The 20,532-nt window shown below is 49.0% G+C and overlaps 1 protein-coding gene across 3 annotated transcripts in view; it reads right to left on the bottom strand.

Annotated features, from left to right (window-relative positions):
• The window catches only part of NUP214 (nucleoporin 214), a 1,006,718-nt gene that overhangs the window by 361,304 nt on the left and 624,882 nt on the right, over positions 1-20,532 (bottom strand). For all 3 annotated transcript variants that reach the window (XM_069609281.1, XM_069609279.1, XM_069609280.1), the window contains exon 28: positions 7,696-7,766. In XM_069609281.1, the coding sequence (XP_069465382.1) occupies positions 7,696-7,766 (71 nt within the window). The remainder of the gene's footprint in view (positions 1-7,695; positions 7,767-20,532) is intronic.

Raw genomic sequence — 20,532 nt, 5'->3', positions numbered from 1 at the left:
GAGGTCTTTTCTATGTGTCGGAACGCAGCCTCCCTCCTGGGAGGAAGGGACACCCAGTTCTTTGGGGTTTCGCCCTGACACTCCCTTCACCTCATCGATGGAAGGTTGGGCCTTCGCCAGGTGCATCTGGGCCTTCACGGTCGGGGCCTTGCCCTGTTTGGCCTTCTCCTTATGGGCAGAGTCCGCGCCCCAATCCCCCTTGGTCTTGGGCCTCTCCTCGAGTTTGCCCGGATGATCTGACTTCCTCTTGGCCGAAGATCCTGAACGTTGACTGATGACGGAGGCTGGAGACAGACACGCCCTGGCCGTCTGTTGGACCCCCATGGGAGGGGTGCCCTCAAAGGTCTTAGAAGCCTGCTCAGCCTTCTTGGAGCTGGGAGAGGCATGCTGCTGGGACCCACCCAGCGCAGGGGCCTTGGCCTGTAGCCACTGGTTCAGCTGCCTGGGACGATCCTTCAGTGTGCGAGGGGCCATCTCCTGGCAAACCGTACAATCCTCCTCTTTGTGCCTAGGGTACAGGCAGTAAAGGCACTCAGAATGCTTGTCGTCCGAAAAGACATTCTGCAAGCCGCAGCTTGAGCAAATCCTGAACAGGGGAGTTGAACCCTTTTCCCCTGACATGGTCCCCGCGGCGTAGGCCTGAGCCTCCACAAAGAAACTATGAATTCCGCCCTCGGGGGTCGTTGAAGAATCTGTAAAATGGGTCCCCGTTAATCAGAAGGTTGATCGACGGAGCACAAGGCCTGATTGACCGAAAAATAGAGTAATACTCTTCCAAAAAGCGCAAAAACACAGTAAAAGCTCGAGAGCTAAACACGAGGACTCCCAACACTTGAACATGCAGTAAAAATCTGAAGATGGCTGCCAGAGGAGGGGCTTAGGTAGAGGGCAGTCATAGGCTGGGGGCAGTATGACCGGGAGCTCAGTGATTGGTTGTTAGGGGAAAGACAGTTCAGAAATGAAACAGATTTTTTCTTTACCCAGGATTCCCAACCTGACGACTGGGAATATTCATGAACATGTGAATCCATGCCAGTCCCTATGCTGGATACTCTCTTACCTGGTAACGTTCTTTCGATGGGATGGTCCGACGACGTATTCCATATCTATGACAGTAATCGCCACAGCTGTGCTGCTTCGGCAAATCTTTCGGCGTCTGCGTCGATGACGTTGATACGCCGTCTTCGAGGACCTCCTTTGACAGCCGACGTCACCGGATGTTATAAGTAGTACGCACGACGCCCATAGCCTCAGCTGTAGTTTTTTTCCCCCCAGAACGTGTGGCACCAAACTACTGCCAGTATGACCACAGAAAGCCTTGCAGAAATGTAAGCTGCAATCGCATAAGAAATTCTGTAGCGGGGAAGGCAGCGATATGGAATACGTCGTTAAACCATCCCATCGAAAGAACGTTACCAGGTAGGAGAGTAACTTGTTCTTCGAGGGGATTGGGTCCTCCGACGTATTCAATATCTATGACAGACTCACAAAGCAGTACCAACGTAAGGCGGTGGGAAAAGAATTTAGAACATAGAAATTTATAATGCCCAATCAGATTGCAGATTAAAGGACCGCCTTGCCAAAGGCCAGATCCTGCCAGATCCTGCCCACGGATAGAATCGAGGAAGTGGTGACGTACAAAAGTATGAACCGAAGCCCAGGTGGCTGCATCACAGATGTTACGCATAGGCCAGGGTAGCCAAAATTGAGCCCCCTTCATCAGATTGCCTTCGACGGCCCACCACAGAAGGTCCCAGGCGACCGAGGGCGGCACCTGAACGGGGTCCGACATCCTGCCGGAGGACTGACCACTGGAGTTTGAGAGCCCACTCATCCGCAACCTGGCCTCTGGCACCAGAAGAATGCAGGATGCCATGAGGCCGGGCAACCTTAAAAACTCGAACGCTGGGAGACTCTGGGCATGTTGAAACTTGTGCAGCATCTGCTGAATGTGATGAGCCCTCACCCGGGGAGGAAAACACTGCCCCAGGGACGTGTCGAGCACTGCTCCGATGTACTGGAGCCGCTGTGTTGGTGTCAAGTGGGAGTTCTTTAAGTTGAGGGAGAAGCCCAGCTTGTGGAGGGAGTGGCAGGTGATGGACAGATGATCCAGGACTTGCGCGCCCTGACCAACCAATCGTCCAAGTAGGGGTAGACATGAATTCCCCCTTTCCTGAAATGCGCTGCCACCACTACCATGAGCTTGGTGAAGACCCTCTGGGCGGAGGTCAATCCGAACGGCAGGACCCGAAACTGAAAGTGCGAGTCGCCAACCTTCTTCTACTTTGGATGGATCGGCACATGAAAATAAGAATCCTTGAGGTTGAGAGACACCAACTAGTCCTGAAGTTGAAGGGCCTGGGGGACTCGAGAGAGAGTAACCATCTTGAACTTGTCCTTCCTGAGGAGTTTGTTCAAACCGCGCAAGTCCATGATGGGTCTCAATCCCCCGTCTTTCTTGGAAATCAAAAAATAAGGGGAATACCAACCCTTATTCCTCTCCGCTACAGGCACCAGTTCTATGGTGCCTTTCTCCAGCAGGGCTTGAATTTCCTGCGCAAGGAGCGAATCCAGACTCTTCAAAGAGAAAATCCCTGGTGGATTGTCGCAAGGCCTCTGCCAAAAAGGAAGACAGTAACCGTGGGCTATGATCTCCACAACCCACACATCTGAAGTAATGGCACGCCATTCTACAAGATGCTGTGCCAGCCTTCCCCCAACTGGCGAACCATGGCGACATGGCCTCATGACTGAGCTGGAGCAGCTGCAGCGTTGCCTGAGGGCAAAGAGGCAACTGCCTGAGCGGCCTTGGCACCTCGAGTACCTTGTTTACCACCTCTGGCACTCCTACGGTGGCCCCTTTGAGTAGCAGCTCCTCTCGCTTTACTAAAGGATGAGTAATAACGAATGGAGCCTCCCCTCCATTGCTGTCCCCTAGGACGAAAAGGCCGAGGTTGTCGAACTGCAGCGCTCAACGACTTTGCTGCAGCTTTTGAGGTCTGCAACCTCTCAAAGCTCTCGTTAGCCTTGATGCCAAAAATATGTACACCATCAAAGGGCATGTTGAGGAGCCGGGCTTGCACATCAGGAGCAAACCCCGACTTCCGCAACCACGCAAACCTGCGTATTATGGTGCTCGCCGCCATGGACCGGCTGATGCAATCTGCCATGTTCAGACCCGACTGAACGGCCTCACGCATGGCATCCTTGCCATCCTGTATCATAGCAAGAAAACCATCCCGTTTGTCCCCTTCAGGAATATGTTCAGCCGCTAAGGAAACAGTTCCACAGAGAGTGCGTGAAACGTGACAAGGCACATACGGAGTTGGCTGCCTGAAGAGCCATACCCCCTGAAGAAAACACTTTCTTTGCCCAACCATCAAAACGCTTATCGTCCCTATCAGGAGGGAGGGTAGGATACGACGCCTGCTTTGCTGGGGCTGTAGCCGCCTGCACCACCAAACTCTCCGGAGTGGGGTGGATGGTCAAGTAGCAGGGGTTGCTACTGGCTGGGCGGTCTTTTCGCAGCAAAGACTTGCCCACTGCCGGGAGACTATCCGGAGCAGTCCAAGCCGCCGCCACCCTCCTTTGCAGAGCCATATGGAACAGCAGTACCGGGTCAGTTGGTGGACCTTGGTCGAGGATATCCATCAGGTCATCCTGCAGAAAATCCTCTGGTGGAGCAGACCACCCAAGTACTCGGTGACCCTCGACATAAGGCACCGGTACGAGGACTCGGCATGGGTGCCAGGCTCAGGCCTACAGAACTCCACCTCCGGAGAGGTATGCAGACCACTGGCGTCGTGCAGCGACTGACGCAGGTCCTCAATCTGGCTATGTCCAGAGATAAACTCGTCTGGTACCAAATCAGGAACCATCCCATCTTCAGAACCCTCATCCACCTCAGAAATATATTCCAGATGGTGGAAAGTGGGCACAGAATGGGGAACAAAGACATGTTTGGACTTGGCCAGAGCCTTTCTAGGGGGGTTCTACCGTGCCACGGGGTACCTCCGACAATACAGCATCGAAAGGCGTCGAGGGAATCTGCATCGACGTCAAGCGCGGCGCCGACAGCATCGACGGCTTCGACACAGGCCTTGAGGACGGAGCCCCGAGCGTGTCCTTTGACAGCCTGGGCGCCGACGACTTCCTTGGAGGCGGAGCCTCGAGAGAGTGTCCTTCGCCACAGGCGCCGACGTCTTCGTCGAAGAATTCACAGGTGCACACGGGCTCGAGCGCGTCGAGGACCGGGACCTGGAACGGGCATGACTAGAACCATTCCCTTGTCTCTGAGTGGGACCTTTCCCGCGAATTGTGCCGCCCACCCGAGCCCGAAGGCGTACAAGCGTTGTCTCTAGTACGTTCACGCCCAACCCCACTCGGAGGCACGGACCGACCAGTGCCCTGCGATTCAATAATCGCCAACATTTTCTTACCGGAGTCGCATGCTTGGTGGCATAAGCAACCCGCCGACGGGCGGAGTCCTCGGACGAGGAAGGCGACTGATGATGCTTCCGTGAGTGCCTCAAAGAGGCAGAGGAGTGGCGGGTCCCACTCCTGGACCGAGACCCCCTAGACTTACGACGACGATGCGGAGAGTCGCCCCTCGAATCGTCCGTCGAAAGCCCAGTGGACCTCTACTTCCGGCGCTTGGACACCTTACCGACCAACAGCTTCTTCGTACGCTCCCGCAAGGCCTTGGACGTAAGCGACTGGCAGTCGACAATCATTCGTGTCGTGGGCCTCCCCGAGGCAGGCGTCGTGCGAGTCCGTCACCGACATCTTGGACCCGCAGTCCGCACACTTCTTGAAGCCCGGACGCGGGGTGGAAGAAGAGGAAGACATCCGGATAACTTCACAAAGAAACAGGTTTGAAGAACCGAAAGAACAGAAACGCCAAAGAGTCGAGGCGCGCCGAGATCTCCGAAGCGAAAACGTTCGCGGAAAAAACGGAACTACAACTGAGGCTACGGGTGTCGTGCGTCCTACTTATAACATCCGGTGACGTCGGCCATCGGAGGAGGTCCTCGAAGACGGCGTATCGAAGTCATCGACGCAGGACGCAGATGCCAAAAGATTTTCCGAAGCAGCACAGCTGTGGTGATTACTGTCATAGATATGGAATACGTCGGAGGACCCAATCCCTTCGAAATTGCATTACCTCATCCCTCTACTAATACTTGCCAAGGTGATGATCATCATTGTAGGCAACCACAATCCCCAGACAGAAACCCCTGCCACCTACCAGAGTGTAAGCCATCAGAGCGCCAAGACATGACACTGCAGTCGGAGTTCTCCATATCGCAAGAACAGAGAGAATCAGAGAGACAGAAGATATGCGCAGCCACAGGGAAAGCAGCACATCTGTTACGCTCACCTGGTATCCACGGGGACGCCACCAAGCCGGGTTGGTCGCTGGTATCCTTCTCGGTGGTTCCCAAATGTGGCCTGTGGGGAAGGTTCTGCCTGAAAATACAGGAGGGCTGTGTTAAAGACTGGCCAACCGAGGTAAGTATCCTCCCACCACGCTGTATGACTTCAGCCCCTCTGGGCCCTCTCCTCACCTTGTTGTAGAATTAGGCATCCTCTCCGTCCTGCCTTCTTGGCAGGGTGCGTTGTTGTTCGTGGGCGTGTGCGGTCCAGTTACTTCACTGACGCCTGCCCGTTTGATGCCTTTCAGGTAGGTCTTATTGCTGTTTTTTCGTATTGTGTTAATCCTGAATGCCTTTCTTGATTTAATAATGTCTCTTTTCTCCCTTAGATGTGCAGAGCTTCAGCGTGGCGAATTGGCTGAGTTGGGCCTCGCGGGTAAATGATGGCGCGTAATGAGCGCCATGATGCGGTAAGTAAGCGCTATGCGCAGCGCTGCAATGTCTTGCCTTTGCTAACCTGTTTTCCTCCTTTTCTCGTAGGTCGCAGTGTTCTCCCAGCGTGTGTGGGATTCCGGAGCGATGCTGGCAGAGAGGCGACCAGCCAGGTAAGCCTTTTGAGCAGTTCGTAGTTTTGTAATGTCTCTAATGCCTTCTTTAATGTTGTCGTTTCTTTCCTCTTTCAGGTCTTTCGGTCCGGGAAGCGTGCAGATCCAAAGGAAGCTGTTCACAGGAGCTGCGCGCGGATAAAGATGGAGATTGCAGATAAGATGCTGCTAACGATGTTCCTTTTGTCTCCTTGCAGGTTCTGTTTCTCCGAGGCTCGTGGGTATAGCTGGACACGGTGAGCGTCACGTTGCAGACTGCAAAGTAACGCAAAGCGTGTTGTCTAGTTCGGGTGTGGTTTATATAGCCTCAACAAAGTAGTCCAGGTAAAATAGTCCCTAGGCCACCACACCCAAAACACTGGATGCCTCCATGTTGGCTGAAAGCCTCAAATAAAGTAGTTCTTTGAACACATGTCTTTCACAGTGTATGAGCCTGGTGCCATAGGCGCCAGGACTGGCCCCAAGAGGGCTTTGGAAGTGGGTGCCAGGCCTTATTAGAGACCCGAGTCCTGATCCCACCTGGCCAATGGGCATGCCAATGGGGATCTGGGATGAGGGTCGTGACAACACCACCAAGAGTCAGCAACACACACTGTGCCCGGCAGCAGTGACTGAGCCCTTGGAAAGAGACTCATCACTGTGCCATGGGGCTTCTTACCATGAGGTTTAATTCCACAATCCTTATCTGGGAATTCACAACTCAGAACCCGAACACAAACTTGTATGTACTCCGCTGCCGGCTTCCATTTTTGCACCATGGCAGCCTTGCATGGTAAAAAGGGGCAGGGATTAGCCGCCTTTTTGTAAACGCTGACCCTTGTAACACGTCCTGATTGGGAAGACCGAACCAGATTTGTCAGGGCTAGAGAACCAATTGGAGAAGCAGGCAGAGGATTGTTGGAGTGAGACGAAATAGGAAGGTGTGGGTTTGCAGGTGGATTATTGTAGTGAGACAAAATAGGAAGGTGTGGGTTTTTAGGTCAGGTCGTAGAAGGAGGTGGCAGACCAAGACACAAGCAGGACAAAGGACGTGGATTGGCATGTGGAGGATTTTACAAAGGGGGAGGTGTCGGTTAGTGAGAGTGAGTGGTGCTGTGTGGTCAATGTGCGTGCAAGGCGAAAGAGCGTTAGGAGTGTGAAGGCTGAGTGAGAAGTGTTTGAGAGAGTGAAAAGAGTACTGAGAAGGTGCGGAAAGAGGGAACACGAGGAGGTAACAGAAGGTGGAGGTAGGATGTAGACGAGAAGAGAGACATCGAAGGGAGACATTGCACAAGGTTGGAGGAATTGGAGGGAAGAGTAGCTAAAAGAAGAGCAGGAGAGTAGACACACACATAGGGAGAGGAAGAGGTCCAAGTGGGGCTTGAGTGCCCGCAAGACAAAACCCTTTTGAACCAAGAACACTGCTAGAGTAGGCCTAGCTTTGAAAGTCCCAGAGGGAGCTTAGATAAGACGATTGCCTTAAGGCCCTTATTGACAGTCAATTAGAAAAAAGGTTGTGGGGTTAATAAGCCCTAGATACTAAGGACAGCTGGAGTGGAAAATACTCAGTTTACACGAGAGAGTGAGGAATAGTTCTAGCTCTCTGCCTAAATATTCAACAACATCCCCTGAACCACCTCTGGAGATTTCCTTAGGTCATCTGAGACTATTGTTAGTGGGAATTAAAGGGGATAAAAGCAGCACTCTGATATTGCACAAGAACGCCTTCTACATACCTTGTGCACTGGTGACAACGGTTGAAAGGGTTCCTGCAGATGTGACTGTCCCACCAAAACTGAATCCAGTCCTGAAGCGACAAAAGAAACAAAATCCAAATTAGTCTTGTATTTTTAAGTCCATAGTCCACTTCAATCCATACTAAGGGGATATCCATGCAGATACGGTAGCAGAGTCTATACACCCAACAGATTGGTCTGTACTTTTCTGAAGCTTAATAACCTACTTACTTGGCCAAGAGTTAACACAGACAGACAATGTATGGTTGTTGGGGCGCAAGGCTAAAGGGGTCCTTTGCACTAGCATTACAGAAGTCAGTACTGCGAGTAACACTGTATACTCCTATGTCTAGTCCTGCTACCGCTGTAAATAGTTTAAAAAGAATTTGTGGCCACTTATTGAGAAAGCATTGACTGCCAGATGGATGAACTAGCCAAACAAACTAATTCTTGAAAACATTTGACCAAAATGTGTTTAATCAAGAGCATAATGCTCAAAGTAAATGTTGCCTAACCCACAAGTCAGCCTCACAAAATCAAAATTGAGGTAACGCAGAAATGCTCTAGATAGGATTGTGCACCTCTGACGACTTGCGCAGAGCTGCCTCCAGAAAGTGAAAGGCCCTGGACTAATGAGTATTGGAGAATGCAGAAACGCTGAGGCCTGTGCTGGTAGGCAGTGGACCTGAAACATACATGTTTTAGATTGCATGTCTTTACTGAGCTCCAAGTAAAATTGAAGACCATCCCCAGTCATATTCCGGTTCTTACACTACTGCCAAAGGAGACTGAAAGGACTAAGGAAGATGAGGGTTAATATGAAAATCTAAAACGACGTTGGGCAAAAGAAAAGTCTGCATCTGGGTGAATAACTTCTCTTTGTGGTAAAGCGTTCAAGGCGATGAAAAAGAGGGCCGCCAGTTTGCACACATTCCCAGCTGAGCTGCAAAAGGAAACCAGCATCTTCCCAGACAATAACCTATTGTCATAACTGACACAAGCTCAAAAGAATTCAAAAGAAGCCAAAACAAAATGAAGGTGGCATAAATTACCATTTTATAGCTGACATTTATTTTATTTATTACATTGTTTGCTTGTTAGGCACTTATACAATAAAAAATACTGTTTCAAAGTGACCACTGGGCAAGGGAGGGAGAAGGAGTGGGAAAGACATTAAAATACATTAAAAAAACAACAACATGCAAGTGCAGCAAGGAAGAGGGCAGGGGGTAAATGCTGGGGAGTCTGAGCTCATGGATGAGCCACAGATGGAGTGCTAGGAATGTTGAGTGCTACACGGCCTGCAGCCGCAAGGAGTGCAAGTGCAAGTCTCCAGTGCGGAGGGTGTAAGTGCAGAGGATAGACAGGAGCTGGGCCTATAGGATGTGGGAGGTCAGGGCCCCGAGGATGCATAAGGGTCCAGGACACCAATCGCAGCAATTGTGGGATTAGCAGGGGAGAGAAGAAGGGAAGGGGGGAGGTAAATAGGTGAGCCTTCAGGAGCTTCTGGAATTTTAGAAGATCCCGCTCAAGGCGCAGAGGGAGGGGGAGGCTGTTCCATACGATGGAGCCAGCTGAGGAAAGAGAATGACCACCTGCCCTCTGTAAAGCGTTTTGCTAAACACACAGTTCGAGCCAGAGGAGCATAGAGGTCTAGAGAGAGTATATGGTAAAATAAAGTTGAAGATAGTGAGGTCCCCGGGCCCCGACCGCCTGCTTACATGATGTTGTTATGCCATGGAACTCCTCTCTGAACCCTGTGACTCTTCTTGGTAGTGTTTACTTACATTTGTCCTGTGGGAATGTGTGCCTCTGCATAGCACACAACCATCCGTTTACCTTACAAACTGGTTACCCATATTCTGTTTTCCCCAGGTACCCCTCTTCGCATCTCCCTCATCCTGCAATGCACTGTGAAACGACTTGTATATGTGCACTTTGTAAACCACCAGTAAACTACAAATAAAATAATGTTTAAAAAAAAAGAAAAAACACAGAACTTGTCATCTATGGACACACACCACTCTATACATTGCTGTGAGCACGTATTGCTGACAGATGGGTGTTAAGGAATGTTTTCTTTTTGCTGCTTTCCTTCCACAGATCTCTTTGAAACCAGTGTTCCCTCTAATTTATTTTGGCTGTGTGCGGGCTGTTTTCAGTCATGTGCTCAACTGAGTGATGGATTAGGCAGCCCGCCAGTGAGCAAGTGTTTAGTGATCTACTGTGCAAGCGAGGATTGCACCAAAGGCTCTACTTCGAGATATTTGGGGGTTTCCCTTCCTAAGACTAACTAGTCTGAAATTGTCTCTTTTTATATCTCAAAACATTAGCAAGATCCTTTGTTTTATGATTGGTACAGGAAGGGAGACTGGTTCTTCTGGTGGCACAAAGATGCTGCAACCCGAATATCATTATCTCCTGCATTCTCAAAGATTGCTAAACTTATGAAACAGAAGGAGAAATGACTTAGCGTTATCTTCTTTTGATGGATTCTTCTACCGCGGATTCTTCGTCTGATAGATATCCTCATTCAGCTCTGCTGCTCAGAAACTTTCTTTACAAGGGGCGTAGCAAACTTCGACTCGGCCATCGATACGTCCTGCTTGGTGCTCGATTCACGGCTCCGGATGGGACATAAGGCGTATATATACCATGTCACTATGCCCCATACCTCAGTTCCTCCCTTTCTTCTGTGCTTGAACGCTGCAAAGAAAAAACGATGGGAGGCAAGGCTAATCAGCCTGTAGAAAAATTGAAAAATGGGGAACATCCCAAAAGGGGTGAAACCACGTGAAATTAGTAAATGGAAAGGGATTTTTTTTATTTAAGAAAAGACAAACGGCCAGCCAGATAGAAGCAGTCACCTCAGAGCCATCACTAGGCGTCCCTTCACTTACACAGGCGCAAAACCATAAGAACTTTCTGAGCGGGGATGGGTGGGGCGATGAGGAATCTGAGGGAGAAGAATCCATAGAAAGAACATTACAGTAAGTCATTTATCCTTCAATGGATAATTTTTCTCCTGCAGATTCCTCATCTGAATGACTCCCCAAGCAGTTAGGATGACGTAGGTGGGTAAAGTGTCATAGTAGCAGATTTTGCAGCACTGCCCTACCAAAACGGGCATCCGCCGCACGGACAACGTCCAGACAATAGTGCCTGGTAAATGTGTGCAAGGATGACCATGTGGCAGCAAGACAAATGTCCCTAATGGGGACTCCCCTCTGAAAGGCCATAGAAGCCGAGACTCCTTTGGTGGAGTGTGCCCTGATTCCGTAACAAAGCTCCTTACCAGCGGATTGATAATCCCTTGCGAAAGCACCTGTTCTGTTACGGGTAGACATTTCAAGACAGAGAATGGGCCACGAACAGCTTGTCAGATTTTCAGAATCCCGATGTCCTAGCCACGTAAAAGCTCAAGGCTCTTTTAGGATCTAAACAGGGGAACTGTTCCTCCTCTTTAGAGGGGTGCGGTGGAGGGTAGAAGACCGGTAAATCTTTGAACAAAGGTGGAACCTAGAAACCACTTTTGGGAGTAAGAAAAAATGCAGGAATGGGGACTTGCAGCACAAAGCCTCCAACTCACTAACCCTCCTGGGTGATGGGATTGCAATCAAAAAGGCTGTTTTCAAGGACAACGGTCTCAAAGAACACGAATGCATTGGCTTAAACGGAGCCGCCATCAGAAATGTCAGAACCAGATTTAAGTTCCAGTCCGGGACAAAAAGGGAGTTGGCAGAAACTTATTCACAAGGCCCTTCGGGAATTGGGCCATAACTGGTATTGCAAAGAAAAGCTTGATTCAGGGACCTTTTGAACACAGACCAGGCCGCCAAATATGCTTGGACTGTGGTAACCCGAAGGCCTGCGACAGTGACGGAAGGAACTCCATCAATGTAGTGGTGGGACAAGAGATGGGATCGATCTCGCTTTCCCTGCACCATGCCTCAAATCTTCTCCACCTGCACGCGTACAGAGATCTTACGGTCTGCATGCAGCCAGCAACACCTCGAGTACCTCGTCCAAGAGGTTCCAGTCATTATACCTCATCGTCTCAAGAGCCACGCATGTAGGTTGAGGGACTCTGGGGTCGGGTGGAGTATCCGAATCTCCGACTGGGTCAGGCCATCCGTGCTCTCAGGCAAATGGTGAGGCGGACAGATGGATAGAGGAGTATCACTTTCTCCTCACCCAGCCCGGGGCGATCAAGATCATGGTCGCTCGAAACCTCTTCAACCTCCTGAGAACCCATGGAATGACGGGTGGAGAGGGACGGTCCAATCCACCAGAAACGCATCCCCAGTCCACCGTTCTCTGGGAATTTCCTCTAGCAAAACTGTCTGCACTGCATCCGCCAAACAGTTCTCTGACCCCACCAGATCTGCTGAGACAGAGATCCAGTTCTCCAGCAACCAGAACCACAGCTGCATCACCGCTCCTCAGAGGGGGAAGGAAGCACACGCCACCCTGCTTGTTCAGGTAGTGCATGGCCACTTATGTCTGTCAGAATCAGGACATGTATCCCCTTGAGAGACAGGGCGAAAGCCCTCAGAGCAAGGCTGATGGCTCGCAACTCCAGCATGTTGATGTGCCACCTGGCTTCTGTTGCTGACCAAAGGCCACTCGCCTGCAAATCTTTGCAGTGAGCACCCCAACCCTCCAGAGATGCATCCGTGACCACCTGGGCCTGAGTCCAAGGAGGCCAGAAGGGTTCCCCCGCCAAAGGATTGCCACGGTCAGTCCACCAGTTGAGGTCATGTACCTCTTGGCTGGACACCTTGAGAGGATCTGCGAGTGCTCTGAGGTACTGTGACCACTGAACTCTTAGGAGCCATTGAAGGATCTCATGCGCAGCCTGGGCTCCGACACCAAAATAATACAGGAGGCCATGAGAACCAAGAGGTGGAGGAAGGAAGCCGCTGGTAAGGTGGCGTGACTCTAGAACAAGTGTACCATCTGTGCTAAGTTGCGGACTCTCTCCTCGGGAGGGAAGGCCTCCCCCATCAGAGCGTCTAGGGCTGCTCCGATGAACTAGAGCCTTTAGACTGGCGTCACACAGGACTTCAAGTTCAGGGAGAAGCCCAGCTTGTGCAGTAGCAGACAGGTGCCCACCAGATGAGACGAGACCTGTCCCGCAAACTTTGGATCAGCCAGTCGTCCAGGTACAGGTACAGGTACAGGTACAGGTACAGGAATACATTGACTCGATCTCCTGAGGTGGGCCGCAACTACTACTATTAGCTTGGTGAAGACCCTTGGAGCGGAGGTCAACCCAAAGGCAAGCACTTTGAACTGATAGTGCTTGCCCCCATGAGAAACCTTGGGTACTTCCTGTGCTTTCGATGTATCGGCACATGGAAATGAGCGTCCTGCAGATCTATTGACACTCAAGTTCTAGAGAGTGGAGAATGTTTCTCAATGTCGCCACCCTGAATTTTTGTTTCCTCAAACTTGTTGAAGGCCCTGAGGTCCAGAATGGGACAGAGACCTCCTCCTTTCTTCGGCACCAGGAAATACCAACCCAACCCTCTCTGACCGGGAGATAACTGTTCTACGGAACCCTCTAACAGGGCTTGCCGTTCTTCCTGGAGCTCCTGTCCCGGTTGGATTGGAGGCGATTGGGGGTCTGTCTGGTGGTTTCCTTAAGAGCAGCAGACAATAACCCCACCCGACGAGTGGCAGGGCCCAGGCATCAGAGGTAATCTCCTGCCACTGGGGCCAATGTTCTGGCAAACGTCCACCAACTGCCAAGCTGTGGGAAGGGAAATCAAAGTGGCTTAAAGGGCGGTGCCTCCCCCGCCACCGTTTGCTGCCCTCTAGAAGCCCCTCTGCCCCATCCAGGATGTGAGAAACACCGCTACCCCTGCCTGGCTTGTGGGAGGTGCGCTTTCCTGCCATAAGGTACATAGCACCAGTAGACTCTAACCCTAGAGGCGAAGCTGAAGGCAGGTTTGGCCGAATGCGCAGCTAGGCCCAGCGATTTTGCAGCTATTTTAGACTCTGAACTTTGCCAAAGAGTCCTCAGCATTCTGGCCAAAAAGAAACTCCCTCGAAAGGCATGTACAGTAGCCTATTCTGGACGTTTGGGGAGAAGGTTTTCTTTAGATAGTACTGAGGAGGCAAGCCTATCGCCGACCCCAATGAACGGTCAATGCAGTCGGCCATTTCCAGGCCTGTTTGCAATGACTGCTTGGCTACCTCCTTCCCATCTTCCACCAGCTGTGTAAACCCGTCTCACATTTCACCTTCGGGATGTACTGTGTTGCTTGCTCCATGGTTTTCCATAACCCAAAGGAGTACTTTGCAAATCCACAGGCAACATTGGTGGCTTTTAATGCCATGTGCCAGAAATAAAGACCTTCTTGGCCATTGCGTCCAACTTTTTGCCCTCCCTGTCCGGTGGCCGATTAGAAGTGGATGCTGCAGGTCTGGGGGTGGTTGTGGCTGCTTGCATAACAAGCCCTTCCGGAGAAGGGTGAGAAGCCAGCAAAGATAGATCTCCTCTTGCCGGCCGGTAATTCCCCCGGAAAGCTCAAACTTTACAGGGGAATGAAAAAAGGATGCTGCTACAAGGAGGCTATGGGGTCTGCAATTGCCGAGTTAAGTGGCATGCTATGTTCATTCACATGACCTTCATACAAGATGTCTGTTAATTCGTAGCCATGAAGAGGGGCTGAAAAGGACATTAAACCCAAGGCATCTACTACTCTTTCCACTAAGGTGCTAAATTTAGCATGGGTGTGCGTGTAAGGCTGCCTGCTGAAATTCAACGTCTGGAGACGTTTCTAGGATGCTGGTGTTGTGTAACTCTTGCACTAACGCCAACAGGTCAGCTTGCTCGTCAAAAAAATTAACACCTCCTGACCCTGCATAAATGGGATCAGTGTCCCCCTGATCATCACTCTGGACAACCCCGAAAATCAACGTCATTGATGCGAAGAACCCCGACAGGGAGAGCGGAAAAAAAGATCAGTTGCCAATAGTCCGCGCCAAGGGTTTTTCTTTCGATGCCGATGGAACGGCCATCAGCGATCAACGCTTGAGTAATGCCACAAAGTAAGTCTGGCCGCCAGCCTGTCGACACTCAAGAGATGGACCAGCTGTCGATGGTTTATGCACCTTTTTTGACAGCCCGAAAGTGTCTGACGTCGATGGATTGGCATGCCAGCGGTAGGAAGCACTGAGCGCTGCTTTTGCCACCTAGGCTTGCTGTTGGAGGGAGGGAGCACCCGCAGCAGCCTGATTTTTAAACAGAGCATTATTTTTTTTTTGTTAAACTGTCCCACTGTTCTCGAGTGGTCAGCCCAGCTGATGGCTTACCGTTTTCTGACAAGGAGCTGGACTTGTGTCGATGACGATGACGTCTCGGTCTCTGAAGACCGGACGAGCAACCACGCTGGAGATTTCGGGGATTGTCAGCCCAAAGCAAATTTGGCAGCCTGCTCATGGATAGATTTTGGCTGCATTTCTGAGCACGACGCACATCCCTCTGTGTCGTGATCCGCACACAGACACCACAGATCGGTCACCAACATTTTGGAATGGCAGTCGGTGCACCTCTTGAAGCCTGAAACCTGTTGAGGACATCAAGGTCGAGGAATTAGGCAAGAAATTTGACGATTTTAGTCCAAAACGCCGAGTCGAAGACTATGTTGTGCTTCTGAAGCAGCGTGCAAGCGCAGAGAAAAAAGAAACAGAGGTATGGGGCGTAGTGATGTGGTATATATACGATGCCTGACGTTGCATCTTGAGCCGACGATAGAGCACTAGGTAGGACGGATCGACGATCGAATCGAGGTCCACTACGCCCCCTGTCAAAAAAAGTTTGAGCAGCAGAGCTGGATGAGGATATCTATCAGAGGAGGAATCTGCGGGAGAAAAGCAATTCAATGAAAGGAAATTATATCCATTGGTTGAAATAAACAATACATGATTATTGACTAAGATGACTAAAGAGGGGTATGGTTAAATACCACTTAATCATGTAATGTCAGACTGTACCTGGTGGAAGTTAAACCGACAGTCTAAGAAAGTATGCCAAGAATAGGGAGCAAACTGCATCATAACTACTAAATAGGTCACTTAGTCACTTGTACAACCAGTGTCTAGTATATTATTTTTACTGTTTTATACAACATGAATATAAATATGTTGGGAGCACATTACAAAAATAGTTTTACAGTCAAGAAAATAAATAAAACTAGTATGCAAATAATACTGTAAACTAACATATTTCTCATCAGAAGGAAAGCAACAGGAGCACCACCAGTTTTGCCATATATTGTCACTTGAAATTGATGTTACCTACTGTTAGGGAGACTTCTCAGAAATGTGCCAATACCCTTCTACCTTACAGACCCCTAGTCCTTTTTGCTGGACTTTAGGACTTTAATTTCTAACCTGGAGAGAGTGAGACCCTTTTCCCCAGTCTCTCATGTATTTTTCATTGATTTGAACACTGTGTTGGCTTTGGAGTCTGACAAACTCAATAGGCATCTTTTTACATGGCGTCACACAGCACCTTCAGTGCAGTGACAGGGACGCCATCCAGATTTCCCCAAGGTTTAAATAACTTCTCTCTGTTAAACTACTGTTTCCAAGAGCAGTAAAGTGAAACTGACTTTACTTACATTTTGTAACTTTTTAGACCAAGCAAACGCTATCTTACCATAGGGTGCTGGAGGGGTTATTTAGTATCCCCTTTGTCTACCTTCTCATGTAACATTTTTATGTTACCCTTTCTACAGTTAATGGCTGGTGGCAGCGATTTACTTTTTCTACCATTGAGTGTTTCTACCGCGGGCTGCAATTGCAGCTGCAGTAAAGCAACCATGGGTGCCCATTTTGTCAAAAAGGACCCCGTTCTTATTTCGCCATTTCTTATTGGAAAAGGGTCCTTCTTGAGATTTACTCTGCGCACCAAACCAGGTTTGGTCTCTTTGTTTGTTTCGTCTTTGGCGGGATTCACTGGTGAAACCCACCTCTGGCTCCAGCATGTCCGGCAGGGCAGGAAGTGAGGGAGATGCCCGAAACTCCCTTTGCTTAATGCCCTTGGTTACAGAAATCCACCCAAAGGAGGACAGCCACCATGCTGTGGGAGTGACAGCTAGGCTGCGAATGAATGGGAGAAACCTGCATAAAAGGCAAGGCTTTTAGCTTGGGAGGGAGTCGACCACTGGATGAAGGAATCCGCAGAAGAACTTGGAAGTGAGGCCTGCTGCAACTCATGGACTGTTAGTTTGCTCTGTGAAGCCCTTCTGCATTGTTGAAGCCCCGAATTCGCCTCGACTAGAGAAGCCCTTCAGCAAACTGCTTCTCCCCTTGGGATGGTGGGACCAATCAACTGCAAAGCAAACTCGTTTGGACATCCTCTCTGAGCTGGCTGTACTTCCATTGCTGCTGCAGGAACCGATTGCCAGGAAGAAGAACACCAGAAATGAGTGTCTCGTTTTTAAGTCGGACCCGAGCTCCAGGAAGATCCTCCGAACTCACACGAAGCAGGACTGACCAAGCCTGAGCCACCTCAACAGAGTGCTGGACCCCAGATGCGAAGACCATAAGGTATCCGAAAACCGCAGTGGTGCTATTTGCGAGAGCAGCTGAAAACGTGAAGTGCCGCTGATCTGAAGTTTGCCCATTGCTGTCGCCGACCTTCAATTTGTAGTGCAGGAGTCCCCAGATGTCCTTCCTCTTGTCCCCACGACTGAGGCCCAGGTACAACAGGATCTGCAGACCCACACAGGAACAGAAGCCAGCTGGAACCATTTTCTTCAGACACAAGGTACTGTAAAACTAAGGGGACTTGCTGTCAGGACTGGCTGGGTTTGTAACAGGAAGAGTAACAGGATTAACATTGTGCTTTCAGAGCTGGCTGGGTTAGTTGTGCTTTCAGAGCTGGCTGGGTTAGTAACAAGAAGAGTTTGTACATAGAATTAACATTGTGCTTGCCCAAGTCAAGATGGAGCGAAAGAAACTTAATCTGATTGGTTAAAGGAACAATGATATGTTTGGTTTGCCTGATTGGTGGAAAGGTCAATGGGTTTGATTGTTGGGAGGTGAGCAAGATTCTAAACTGCCTTTCATCCAAAGAAATTCAGTGGCTGGTTGTACATTAGTTAAGCTCCTTAAGTAAGGCCTTTTCAGAGCTCAGAAAATCTACCAAAGAAGTAAGAATATCGTTAGCTGATCCAGTTTGAACAAGAAGACATCAGGTGGGATTGTTCTTTTAAAGATTTTAAGATTGTCACAGTGAACTTTCATTTTCTTTTATAAGAAAACTTAAAGAGTTAACAAGTTTCAAAATCATTTGAGAAAAGAGACATTTACAGTTAAAGTTATTATAAGGAAAACAAGCTTGAAGATAGTGCGTAGGAGTTTAAAGTTAATTAACTGCGTGTAATGTTCTTGTTTAATGTGTGCGCAAGCTCGCAAGTCGTCGTATGTGTTTTTTGAAAGCGCGCGGGTATTCAGAGCGATAGAGCGCGTGCCCAAATGAATTGCGCGAGTGAATTTTAGCGCGTGTACATTTTTTACGTGAAAGACATCTCATGAGAAAGCGCGTGTTGGTTTGCGATAGAGCGCGAGTCCATTTTGATGAAGCGCGAGTTGTTTTAAACGCGTGAACTATTTTACGTGAAATACGTTTCGTTTCTCCACGTGAGTTCGGTAGCGATCGAGCGTGTGTCCATTTTAACTAGCGCGTGTTATTTTTATCGCGTTTACGTATTTTTTCACACGCGCGGGTTTGGTAAAGAATCGCGTGTGTATTTTAAACGCGAGGACAATTCTTCACGTCTTCTGATTTCACGTGTTTATCGCACACGCTTATCAAGGAAGAAACTATACGTTCTTTGTGTAAATAAGGAAACAATTCACACGCAGAAGGAAAGCAGCATTCCAGGAAGTTAAAGAATATTTATTGAATGTAATTTATGCAAATGGAATTCAATACTTCAGAGAAAGACTGCAATTTATAAAAGCATTGAAAACTACATAAAGTTAAAAGAACTTTGAATCAAGAAGAATATCTAGTTCTGAAAAGGTGTTTGCAAGGGCCATCACTTTAGGATTTTAAAGAGACTTGAGTGGCTTGAACTATATGTACAACACAAGATATTATTTACAAGATATTCCACACAGATTACTAGCCTCTAAGTCTTTTACTGAGGTTTAAGAGGTAAAGAGTTTAGAGTTTATTTAGAATAATTTTAGAAAAAAGTTTATCTTTATCATATAAGTATCCAGGTGTATTTGTTTACCACAGATACCAGAGCCTACCAGACGGTTGCAGGGCTGCAGTGTCTCCGTTGTTATTTTCTCCAAATTCCCCTTTCCCTTTCTTGGGGTTTTCAGCTCAGCTTATATTTAAGGGTTGAGAGGTGAACTCCTGGTGAGGGTCTGTGGGGCCAGCATCAGCTCCTGTGGAATTCAGTCAAGCCGGACCCTGACACTTGCCTCTTGTTGTGTAGCCTTGCTAGCTCTCAGTTGAGACTTGTCTTGGTTACTTTTGCAGAGTTGCTTGCAGCTTTGCCGTTCACAAGCCTCCCAGCTTGTGGTACAGTGATTTCACTTTCTACAAAGACTTCTAAAACATTGTGCAAGACTTTTTACCTACCTGCAAGACATGATTCAGCTCACCTAGACCTTTGTTCAACTAACATTGGCTGTCCTGGCTCCCTGAAATACTTTTTACCTCCGACCTTGTGCTTTAACTGTCCCTCAGGAAAAGTTAATTTACTTTGCATTGGAGGGTTCAAAACATACTTACCTGCTTAAGAATATTTGTTAACCATTGTTTTATTACCTAAAACCTTTTCTTTGACACCAACCTCAGTATTTCTGTAAATGTGCCAGTGATCTATCAATGTCTACAGTGTCCTAGCTATTTAAGTCACCTTATGGTGTAGGAAGTATCTATCTGTGTGCCATCCCAGATGGGTATCTACTGATTTAAAGAAACAGAGTGTGTATTTTGAAGCATATTATTGTGTTACATATTTTGCTCCCTTCTACGGAAGGCTTTTCCAACTGACTTAAATTAATAAATAATTGTTTAATCAAGAAACCTAGAATCTAAGTGTTTATTTGGATACTTGTCACTGTGAATCTCTATGTTATAACCCTACAGCTCACATTAACCCCTCTTGAGATAAGCCTGGCTGCGCAGTCACTCTACCAACTTGTGTAGTACAGACCTATACCAAAGGTTGGCTTAACTATTGCCAAGAGGACAAGGCTGGTGCAGTCTCCCACAGGGTACTCCATACAAGCTCGCCTAACACCTACAACAGTTTCTAACAGCCTTCCTGCCTCCCTGAAACTTGAGGAGAACCATCTCCGGTTCCGGAAGCACCTCGAAACCTTCCTCTTTGCCTCCGCTTTCTCTCCCCCTCTCCCCTGCTAATACTACTGAAACTGCACTGAATCTGCGACTGGACCACTCACCGTTCTCGGTCCTTGGCCCAGCCAATCTCTCCTGCACTGCCTCCATGGCAACCCCTGCACTACGGGACTGTGTCTGTATCCCTACAGCCCCCCTTCCCAGCACTTGTCTGCACTTACTTCGCACTTGCCACCAGCTGGCCCTTGTTATTTATCCTGTTTGCTGTATGCGATTAACCCTGTACTGCACTTTCCCCTCTCCCTTTCCCCCTTGCACTTTTCCCTTTCCCTCTACCCTTTGCACTTGCGCGATATGAATGACACCTGGCCTAGTAGGATCGTTGTCTGTCTCCCCTTGTTCCCCCCCCCCTGCCTCGTCGCGCCTTGAAACACTTGTGTATAGGCGCGTTACAAATGCCATATCATATCATATACAAAGAAAGAATACAAATC

Source organism: Ambystoma mexicanum, chromosome 8 (assembly GCF_040938575.1).
Source record: "Ambystoma mexicanum isolate Mex_15411 chromosome 8, UKY_AmexF1_1, whole genome shotgun sequence".
Lineage (NCBI taxonomy): Eukaryota > Metazoa > Chordata > Amphibia > Caudata > Ambystomatidae > Ambystoma > Ambystoma mexicanum.
This window is presented reverse-complemented; position numbering and strand designations above follow the sequence as displayed.